Source organism: Aulonocara stuartgranti, assembly GCF_965226115.1.
Source record: "Aulonocara stuartgranti genome assembly, chromosome: 6".
Classification (NCBI taxonomy): Eukaryota; Metazoa; Chordata; class Actinopteri; order Cichliformes; family Cichlidae; genus Aulonocara; species Aulonocara stuartgranti.
The window spans coordinates 10,480,415-10,490,746 of NC_138944.1; the positions used below are offsets into that span (position 1 = coordinate 10,480,415).

Genomic DNA, 10,332 nt, shown 5'->3' on the forward strand with positions numbered 1-10,332 from the left:
GATGGTTTGGATAGTCGTTTTATTTCATTCTTGCACATCTTCTGTACAGTAAAGAAAGAATAAGAGAAGTCCAGTATATATCAAAGAAAATGTTAGTATTACTGCTTTCTTGTATTTCGCTTATAATCTTTGAGTTAATATGCTGGAAATCAAAAATATCTGACTATCGTATGCAGTACTTCAGTATTCCATTCTTTTAATCACATTTATTTTACTAGAAACTGAAAAGTTTTAAAGGAACAAAAAAAAAAAAAGAGCTCAGTCTTTTCAGCTCAAAGTCTTTCACTTTTATGAACGTGGCCAATCAGGTTAGTTGCATGGATATCTCAGCAGAAAAACTACATTGCTACCTATGTAGTATTTCTGGTTGGATCAGGGTCACTTTTCTCACCTCTCCAGATATAAAATGGATATAAAAGAGTCCAGTTTTGTCTTTATGTCAAAGATCCATCCATTTATCGACTAACCAACCCGATGACCTGCCACATTTCTAACTGTAATACTTAACAGTAAAACTAAGTGACTCCTGCATTTGGCTAGTTGCTCAATTTTCAGTTTTCAGGTTTGTGACAGTTTGGCAGCTGCAATGCAACACGTTGAGTGAACTGATACAGTTCTAATATGATTGCTGTCAGAAAATTTAAAGGCAATTTTTCACACCCACATTTCTGGCATGTGGATTTAACAACACCTGCTATTGTTTGGAATTTAACCACTTTTTTCTAAATTGTTCTGTTCAGTGGTTTTAATCCAACACAATGAAAAGATGACTAAATAAACAGCATGGACAGATGAAAGACAGCTTTCTGCAAAACACTTAAGACACGCGAAACCAGAAGTAATCTGTGAATCATTACTCAGATAGCATCGAAAAACAGAGCTGGGAAGCTACTTGACAGGAGTGACTGAAGGACAGACGGGCGGGGTTGTGCGTTCCTTGTGATAGGAAGGAATTTCCAGACTCATGCTTGTAGGTACTCGGGTTGCACTCGCGCTACTTTACGGAACTCTTTGGCGTGCGTAAGTGGGCACTGCATCTCACACCAGCTGATGGGAACCATCTGAGCACCTGGGATACAGAAAAACAGAGTGAAAAAAAAACAAAAAACATCAAGATTACATTATTAACCAACAATAAATTACTTCACAGCTAACAGATTAGTGAATCAGACATTTTGATACTTAGGCACAATTATAATTCTGCAAAAAGCAGTGGTAGTTTAAAAGAAGACTGATACATGTTTCTCACATGTGTTGTCACAGTCTTCAAGTGGCAATAACAAACCTAACAAATGCTTTTCTGTAGAAAGATAATCCATCAGATAGCACCACCTTGTGGTCCAACAGGGTGCTAGTATTCTGTGCAGCACGGTGCTGGAATTCTCCAGCGCTTCAAGGCCAATGGCCATATTATGCATTTGATATTTACCTGCTTCACTGTGTGCAACGACCACTCCCAGTTCATTTTCTGCTGTTGTCAACAGGTAGTTAGACTGAACATCACCAAGAGAAATCTGACACAGTCACGTCAAGGTTTATCAATGGATACAAATCAGGATTTAAAAAATTCTTATTCCAGAAATGGAAAGGTGAATTTGTAAAGGCAGATGATGAAACGTTTACATGTTACACATCACGTTTTGTTTTTGTTTTTTAAGCCGTGTCTTGGTGACCTGATGTGTTTCCAGGAAGAAATAAAAGTTACATATGACCTGCATACTTTCCAGTCATTCATCGTTCACTCTTATTAACATTTTTGGCACAGGGGTTATTTTGACTGTGACAAATATTCTCCCTCAAGCACATTTTGAAATGAAAAAAGGAAAACTTGTTGTTGACAGTCTCAGCCTGGGGAATGAATTCAGAGTCCACAATTATGTAAATGTTGAAAAAAAGAAAAAGAAATGACAAGCATGCGCTGGTTCAAAACCACCAGTGACGGCATAATAATGTGAAGGATACAACTTTTGCCAAGACGATGTCACCGGGTCTGAAGCTTTTGTATGTCTCTACCTGTAACAAGGAAGAAAAACGGTTACAAATAAACATGTCACCTTATTTTAATAAAAATTATTATATGCAGAAGAAACTAATGAAAGATGTGAGTGGAAAACAGGAATTCAAACAGACCTTGTCTTTTTCTGTTGCACGCACATCTTCTTTTCTGTAGAGAAACAGAGAGTGAGTTTGTGTTTAGGCCAGAATATTATGTCCATAAAACCCTGCCTCACGCTGGAGTTAGATCTGTACGGTAGCGGCTATGAGCATTTTCTACAACCACCTCCTTAACCCTCTCGAGGCAGGCGTTGCCGATTTGCAGCAGTTAAAAACTAACAACCTGATTACCCCACATACATATTTTATGAGTTTTTTTTACTCAGAAGTACCACTGCAGGACTTGGTTGTGCATTAGCAACAAAAAGTTTAATTTGAGCCTGAGAGGGTTAAAACAGGTCCTGCTTTTGGCCGCCTCAGGCCCATCTCACATGATTAGCAGTCTGAAAGTTTGGCATACATATATTGGAGTTTAAGTAGAGACTTTAATGAGTTTATTTCGTTGTTTTTAAATCAACTCATCGGTTTGAATTTGAATAAGACTAGCTGGGCAAGTACTGGTGAGAATTACAATGAGATGAATTTTTATTTTGGAAAAAAAAAAAACAGTAGAAAAAAATGTGTTTTTGAATTCATCTTAAAATCTGGAGGCAGTAATTACTATTTTTATGTATGTTTAAGTCCAATCATAGGATAACAGCAACTTTAAAAAGGCTTCTTCATTCTTACCTACCTGGTATTTCTAACAGTTTCTTTACAGAATTAGCTTTAGTGAAGGTTACAATTGAGCTTCTTATGGCCTCTGACAGTGGACACATCTCTGTGACCATAACATTTTTTACAGCAGTTAGAGCATGCTGTAGGTATTAAAGGTCCTGCGCTGCAGCGGTTTGAATCGTATCTAAAAGACTGCAATTTGTTCATGTAAATGAGAGTCCTCTTCAGATAGGAAGAATAACTATGGCGTTCCACAGGGTTCCATTCTAGAATTCTGTTCACATTATACATGCTTCCCGTAGGCAGTATCATTAGAAGACATAGCATACATTTCCGCTGTTATACAGATGACACTAGACTTTATCTATTCATTCATTTATCTATTAAGCCAGATAGCGCACACCAATTTGTTAAACTACGAGAATGTCTTAAAGACATCATTTTTGACCAGGATATGTCCTTCAATGAACATATTAAACAAAAATGTAAGATGTCTTTCTTCCATTTCCAAAATGAGAAAGATCCTGTCTCAGACTGATGCTGAAAAACTAGTTCATGCATTTATTACTTCTAGGCTGGACGACTGTAATTCATGATTATCAGGATTTCCTAAAAACTTACTGAAAAGCCTTCAGTTAATACAAAATGCTGCAGCAAGAGTACTGGCACGGACTAGAAAGAGAGATCAGATTTCTCGTATATTGGCTTCTCTTCATTGGCTCCTTGTTAAATCCAGAATTGAATTCAAAATCCTGCTCCTCACATACAAGGTCTGGAATAATCAGTCCCCATCTTATCCTATTGGCCACCCTTCCTGAGCCTAGTTTTGCTGGAGGTTTCTTCCTGTTAAAGGGGAGTTTTTCTTTCCCTACTATCGCTAACGTGCTTGCTCATAGGGAATCATATGATTGTTGGGTTTTCTCTGTTTTCTTTGTGTTATTGTAGGGTCTTTACCTTACAATATAAAGTACCTTGAGGCAACTGTTATTGTGATTTGACTCTGTATAAATAAAACTGAATTGTACTGAACAGTCTCCAGTATAATATTAGACAAAAACTGGCTCAGTTTTTGTGGTTACCTGATAGTGCCTCTAAAGCGGTCCTTCAGCGGTGTGGAACCTACATAAAGGATGTGGACTTTGGCAAATCTGGGATTGATGCTGGTTACCTGTTAAATGAAAAATAAATAAAACAGATTGTAAACTGTGCACGAATATTTACTCAGAACATCCAGCGGTAGTAACAGTTTCTTATTCTATTGCATACCTTACAGGTGACTATTGCGCCTACATCTGGCAGCAGTTGTGTTTCTGTTTCCCTCACGACTGAAATCACTGGTAACTAAGGAGACAAAATAATCCCAGTAGAAGTTATCCATATGATGTACAAATCACTTAAGACATTAACAAAACTAGTTCAGCTCACTCACGTCAACAGACATTGCAAAAATACCTTTAGTCTGGCATTTGTACTTGTCTCACTGCTGAACAAACTTTCCCCTCCCCTGTCTTACCCACACCCCTTACCTCCTCTCCCTCATTCTTCCTGAGCACATAGCCTGCTAGTGACGAGTATATGTAGCCATGTCGCAGGTATACTCCTGTGCCAGGAATACAGTCTTCCGCGCTGCATAGTTTGTCACCTAAGTACAAACAAAAAGACATAGATGTTGTGTTAGTGTTTGGGTTCTGGAGATGCACTGTTCCTTCTAAAAAAATGAATTAAAATAAAAACATTGTTGCATGAGTCATCACCAAAAATAATCTTTATCTTATGCTTGGCTCCATATCTGAACCCAGCCTTTTCACATCTCCATCAACCATCTTTATCTGACATCTTTATCAGACAGATTGAACATCCTCCCTCTCTTGAGGACAAAACAAAGATCCAGAAGTACCGTAGAATAAAAACTGAAAATGAGCTACTGGCTTACAGGGATGATCTGTACATATCATTATTTAAAACTTTGTCCATGTTTAATATAAGCATCCAGCATTGTAACAGAATATTTTGTTACAATTGTCAACATAGACTATATAATATATAACTAAAGAATAATAACAATAATAATAGTTTCCCTTATTTTGGTTATCATCTGCTAACTGAAACGGAGAGACTAACTGAGGATGCTTTGATGTAACAGCATTGTGGGACTAACAATGTATCTGCAACCCTTAAGCACAAAACACATCATGGACAATAAGATTAAAACACAAAACATAATTTATGTCATGTGACACATTACTACCCTTCATTTTTCTTGCACTACAATTAATTATCTTGCTACTTTGCGCTTTTTCAACCGTAATTAGAATGAAATTAAATGCTACTCCTGCTGACAACTCATTTAAGGTTCACTACTGCCATGCGCCGGATAGACATGCAGCTTTCCCACGGGTGTGACAAAACAAAGCTTAGGAATGCGTTATCTTGCCCGAGGAGATGGGCAGGGCTGCGGATCGGGTCTCATCAGCAGTGGAAAGCCAAAGTCAATAACTCACAGCCCTGCAAATACGGTAAAAGACCATGATACGGTAGAGCTGAAAACCCCGACTCCATCTGACAGTCAGCTGATCCAACAGGTGATTGATTATAAAATAAGTTACTACAGCGTTACAAGTACGGGAAGCCAAAGCCTACTCCACGCATGGCAGCTGGAAATAATGACCAGGGTTTCACACGCTCGGAATGCCGTTTAACTTCCTTTTCTAATAGAAAATGACGCTAAAGCTGTTAAATCTGTTTACATATCCCAAAATACAATCTACACACCGGTATATTTAGTTTTTAAGCGCTTTTAGAGACAAAATTACGGGACTTACCGGGAACGCACAGCTTCATCGGCGACATGTTTTCGAGAGGTGAACGTAGGCAGCCTATTGGTTAGGACGAAGGGCTTGGGAAGATTTTGATTGGTCAGAGTCACTAGCGTCAGCGGAACAAAATGCGTTGATCCGCCATGATTGTTGAGCCACACATGGGCGGGTACATGATTGAAATACGTCAGTGAGATACTGCAGATTTTGGTAGCAATCTGATGCTAAAGTATCTGACACCAGTACCAGCATTCTTATTGATACGATCGATATTGGTATCAATCTACCCACCTCTATTATGAAAGTTAGCTACTTACAGTATTGGGATGTACTAGGTTTATTACTTCCCTACAATGTAAATTTAATTGTAGATTATTTTATTGAAAATCTCTTTATCTGAGCATGGTTTTAAAAACATCATATAATCGGAAAATTGCCACCAAGGAGCCATTTCTTCAAAATAATCATGTTTATGATAGTCCTCTGTTACGGTGCATCTCAAACCTTCGAGAGAAAAAAAAACTTGCCCCCCCAATCCCACAAACTAAAACAATCTCTCACATTTTCGATTGGTTGCAGTTTACAAAACTCGTTATCAGAGTCTCGTGTGAAACGTGTTGATCTATGGATGCATACAAGAAATACAAATGTGTTTAACCAACAGAACAGCTGCTGAAGTAGCAGTTACTGTGACAGAAAAGTGTGAATACAAGGACTATCACATAAGGCAATTAAAACAAACTTTTCATTTCTGCTAATTGCATTTACTTAGTGAGGGAACTGGATAAAGTGCATTTCAATATTTGCCTTTTACTGAGACAAATTTCTCAGTTACCATATTAAAAAAAAAAAAAAAGTGCAGTTGTCCTGGAAAAAAAAAATGACATCACACACAGTACACTGCATAATGACTCACAACATTTATTAATTTTTAAGCACAATGCCACAGCAAACAATATTCAGCAGTCTAGAGCAAGTCTGCTCACACTTTAACATAGCCAGTGTAACTGTAGGTTTTTCCGCTGCGCTTCATCTACATGGATTGTAAATTGGAAAGAATACTTGGAACTCTGCTGGGGTAGTGCGTTTGCTGGTCCCTAATTTATATTTGGTCAGTGCTTAAACCACATTACAACTTATATCCACAGTCTAATAATGAAATGTGTGTTTCAGTATGTAACAAAGTAAAGAGCAGTCAAATTAAACATCAGATTGTACATTTTTGTGAAAAATGGGTGGTATTAAGATAAAGTGCACATTGTGTGTCTACCTGTGCTCAAGTCTGCGATGACATAAACAGTAAATGACCCTTTCAAAACTGGATGGGGAAAGAAAAAGAAAAAAAAAGCAGATGATTGATCTTTACTCCCAAAGGAAGGACAAGTCTATTTCTTGGCTTTGCCCTGAGCAGCTACAGCTTCCATGGCTTTCTTTACAGTCTCCTCATCTCCCAGGAACTGCATGGGTCCAATAGGCTTCAGGTTCTTGTCCAGCTCATACACGATGGGGATGCCTGTTGGCAGGTTCAGCTCCATGATGGCCTCCTCTGACATACCTATGAAACAATGACAGACACAAAGCTGTAACTCATTTCAATGTAGCTGCTGCTGCTTTAGACCGCGTTAAAATGCGTAACAGCGGATGATAGCTTTGTTAGATAAACACATGATTGTTAAACTGTTATGTTAGGTTTGTAGCTTGAACCTATTCGCTGGAACGTTAAGACAATATAATTACACTGCTAAGCAAGACACAAGTAGGCAAACTTCTTCATGGTACTCGTGCACGGGAGAGAACTGGACAACCGCTTGACTCCAGTTGGTCTCGTCCGTCCTCCCGTAACACTGTCCTTTTATTGAGGTTACATGAATATGCATAGGTTCATTAACATACGACGTCTACATACAAACAAAGAGTACCTTGTGTGTGTGTGTGTGTGTGTGTGTGTGTGTGTGTGTGTGTGTGTGTGTGTGTGTGTGTGTGTGTGTTGCTGATCAAAGGGTCAAACATCCTTGGTCAGGAAGAGGGTAGCCTCCCCCTCACCCTAGATGGTTCATCCTAGATAACACGGTGAGGAAGTCCTGCAGTTCATCTAAACAAAGAGCACTTAGACTAGAACAGACGTAGCTACGTTAATCCTACCATAAAACAATAAGACACGGTATGACCTCTCATGCTCCCAAAGTGCTGTCTAATACACACAAAGTTTGCAGACTATCAAGGATCAAAACCTCTACCAATCTACAACTAATTACAAAACTCTAAGCATATATAAGTAAATATTTCTAAGCATAAATGACAATCAACAATACAAATCTAACATGTTACATTAAAATTCACAACTTAAGAACTAAAATAAACCTGCTTGGAACACAAAATACTGCCTATCCCTCAGCCTGCAACTAGATCAATTTGAAAATCTTAGGTGACTTCCTTCTTGAGTTATTGCATTTACAAGATTTTCAGAAAATGTGACCTATGACCTTGACTTTGAATTCAAGGTCACAGATTCAAACTCAAAAAAATTTAATAGCTGCTCCTATGGTGCTGCTCCTGGTGACCTCTGACCTTGAGGTCAAGGTCACCAGGACTCGAACTTGCCTGAGATTTTTAGTAGATGCCTCTATGGTATAATTTCAAAAAACAACACTGTGTAACTCTCAAGTTATCACAGTCATAAACTTGGGTGTCTGCACTATTAGGAATGTGGCCACCTAGACCAATAACAATCTGCTAGTTAACCCACTGCAACAGCTAATAACTCTACACTCTTGTCTATAAGTTAATTTCTGACTTCCCTAAAACCCAAATGGATGGATCAAATATTGGCCTTTATGAAGGTTTAGCAGGTAACTCAATTCATTGTTGACTCATAGTAAGTGAAATAACACTGAAAGGTGTTTTTAGTGCTGAGAAATGTTTCACAAGTTTCTCCTCTACTCCTTACCCTCCAGGTGCTTGACAATGCCACGGAGACTGTTGCCATGGGCAGCAATCAGCACCCTCTTTCCTTCTTTGATCTGTGGCACGATCTCCTCGTTCCAGAAAGGAAGTGCCCGAGCAATGGTGTCCTTAAGACTCTCACAGCTAGGGAGCTGGTCCTCTGTCAGGTCAGCATAACGTCGGTCCTACAGGGAAAAAGAAGAAGTCGGTGTTGTCAAAATAGTTTCAGCAACGCAGGGTTACATTGAAGCAATAACGAAAAGAGTCAACTTGTCATAATTTCCCCGAGCGGTTACCTTGCTTATGGTCTGATAATAGTCATGTCCCTCATCCATAGGTGGGGGAGGAATGTCAAAAGAACGCCTCCAGATCTTGACCTGGGCTTCCCCGTGTTTGGCTGCCGTTTCAGCCTTGTTCAGCCCAGTCAGACCACCATAGTGACGCTCGTTGAGGCGCCAGGTCCGGTGGACGGGCAGCCACATCTGGTCGATGCTATCCAGGACAAACCACAGAGTGCGGATGGCCCTCTTTAGGACAGATGTGTAGCAAATGTCAAACTCATAGCCAGCATCTGAGGGGAAATAGAGATGACATTTTGAGACGTGTATTTCAAAACAGTTTGTCATATTTTTCATGAAGGAATACTACTGCAGCTACCATTCACAGGATCAAATAATAGATACCTTCATGTTTTATTGCCCTTCTTTTATCAGTTGCATGTGATTTTTCTTGGTCAGGGGCCGCAAGGCACTGGCAGACTTAACACTGCAAGATGTGCCTGTTTGGGATTTTTAGGTCATAAAAAAAACAGCAGGAGTGTGTGAGTGTGTGTGTGTGTGTGTGTGTGTGTGTGTGTGTGTGTGTGTGTGTGTGAGAGTGAATCCAGCATGATGACTCAGCAAACAGTAATATTCTGCCCTCTGGAAACAAAAGCATCTTTGGCCTGGTTATATGCTCCAGTTTTAATTCATATGCTCATTTCTAAAAGCTATGGATTTTTATTATTATTTTTGATAAATACAAACACACTTAAGATCGTCAAAGACTAAATTAATTATATTATGACTCTCCAAAATACTTCTGTGGTTAAAGAACACCACAAATAAGAATTGCTTTCTTTGAATGAAAATTAGAGGCTATGTTGCTGCACCAGGAGGCGCCAAACCGTCTGCCCCGGTGGGAGAGAAGCTAATGGAAAAAAACTCCAGTAGCATTTAATTTGAAGCAGTGACCGTGTGGCCCAGCAGACTGCGGGACAACCCGTGAAATGACTCCATCCCTTCTGCCGCACTGGGCCTACCACCGGTTTCCCCATTCAACAAAGTTGCGTAAGCACCGGCTTGCTGTGGCTTAATCCAGTGACCGAGAGAAAGCCCGATTAGGCCTTGACATTTTCTGATACCGTACCTTTCAAGGCCTGTCCTCCCCTCTTTGCCTCCTGCTCCCCGGTCTCGCTCAGGTCCGCGTCGAACCAGCCGCAGAAGCGGTTCTCCTGGTTCCAGCAGCTCTCTCCATGGCGGATCAGGACAATCTTGTACGCAGCCATCCTCACACCAATGTCCTCTACGCTGTATTTCCGGGAACTTCGGGGAAAGTGACTCCTCCTAAAAGGCAGCAGAAGCAACGGTCTCAGATTTAGCCGGGCTTCACCGAAACCCCAAACGTTCCTACAAAGCAACAGGCGGGTGATTGCTAAATGTGAGCTCGTGTGATGGAAGGTTAGCGAGTAGCCCAGTTTGACAGCTCTCAAGATTTGAGTCCTCTTCCTCTCTTCCTGCTAGTTTCCACCAATCAGAAGGCG

The 10,332-nt window shown here is 40.0% G+C and overlaps 2 protein-coding genes across 2 annotated transcripts; both read right to left on the bottom strand.

The window, feature by feature from the left end:
- exosc1 (exosome component 1) lies at positions 1–5,683 on the bottom strand. Its single transcript, XM_082535508.1, has 8 exons — positions 5,595–5,683; positions 4,299–4,414; positions 4,039–4,113; positions 3,852–3,940; positions 2,131–2,164; positions 1,963–2,013; positions 1,430–1,514; positions 1–1,069 (listed from the first exon to the last, which is right to left on the bottom strand). Exons 1-8 carry the CDS (start codon positions 5,620–5,622, stop codon positions 963–965), a joined length of 585 nt encoding a protein of 194 aa, XP_082391634.1. The 5' UTR covers positions 5,623–5,683; the 3' UTR covers positions 1–962.
- An 810-nt stretch (positions 5,684–6,493) lies between these two features.
- pgam1b (phosphoglycerate mutase 1b) lies at positions 6,494–10,332 on the bottom strand. The gene is made up of 4 exons (XM_082535794.1): positions 9,939–10,332; positions 8,828–9,102; positions 8,536–8,716; positions 6,494–7,143 (listed from the first exon to the last, which is right to left on the bottom strand). The coding sequence occupies exons 1-4, from the start codon at positions 10,075–10,077 to the stop codon at positions 6,974–6,976; spliced, it is 765 nt and encodes a 254-aa protein (XP_082391920.1). The 5' UTR covers positions 10,078–10,332; the 3' UTR covers positions 6,494–6,973.

Excerpts from the sequence above, each read along its gene's own strand:
- exosc1 (XM_082535508.1), bottom strand. The coding sequence starts at position 5,622 with ATGTCGCCGATGAAGCTGTGCGTTCCCG. Across the intron at positions 4,415-5,594 it reads GATGAAGCTGTGCGTTCCCG|GTGACAAACTATGCAGCGCG; the intron begins GTAAGTCCCGTA and ends GTTTGTACTTAG. Across the intron at positions 2,014-2,130 it reads GTGCAACAGAAAAAGACAAG|GTAGAGACATACAAAAGCTT; the intron begins GTCTGTTTGAAT and ends TCCTTGTTACAG.
- pgam1b (XM_082535794.1), bottom strand. The coding sequence starts at position 10,077 with ATGGCTGCGTACAAGATTGTCCTGATCCGCCATGGAGAGAGCTGCTGG. Across the intron at positions 8,717-8,827 it reads ATTATCAGACCATAAGCAAG|GACCGACGTTATGCTGACCT; the intron begins GTAACCGCTCGG and ends TTTTCCCTGTAG. Across the intron at positions 7,144-8,535 it reads CATTGTCAAGCACCTGGAGG|GTATGTCAGAGGAGGCCATC; the intron begins GTAAGGAGTAGA and ends ATTGTTTCATAG.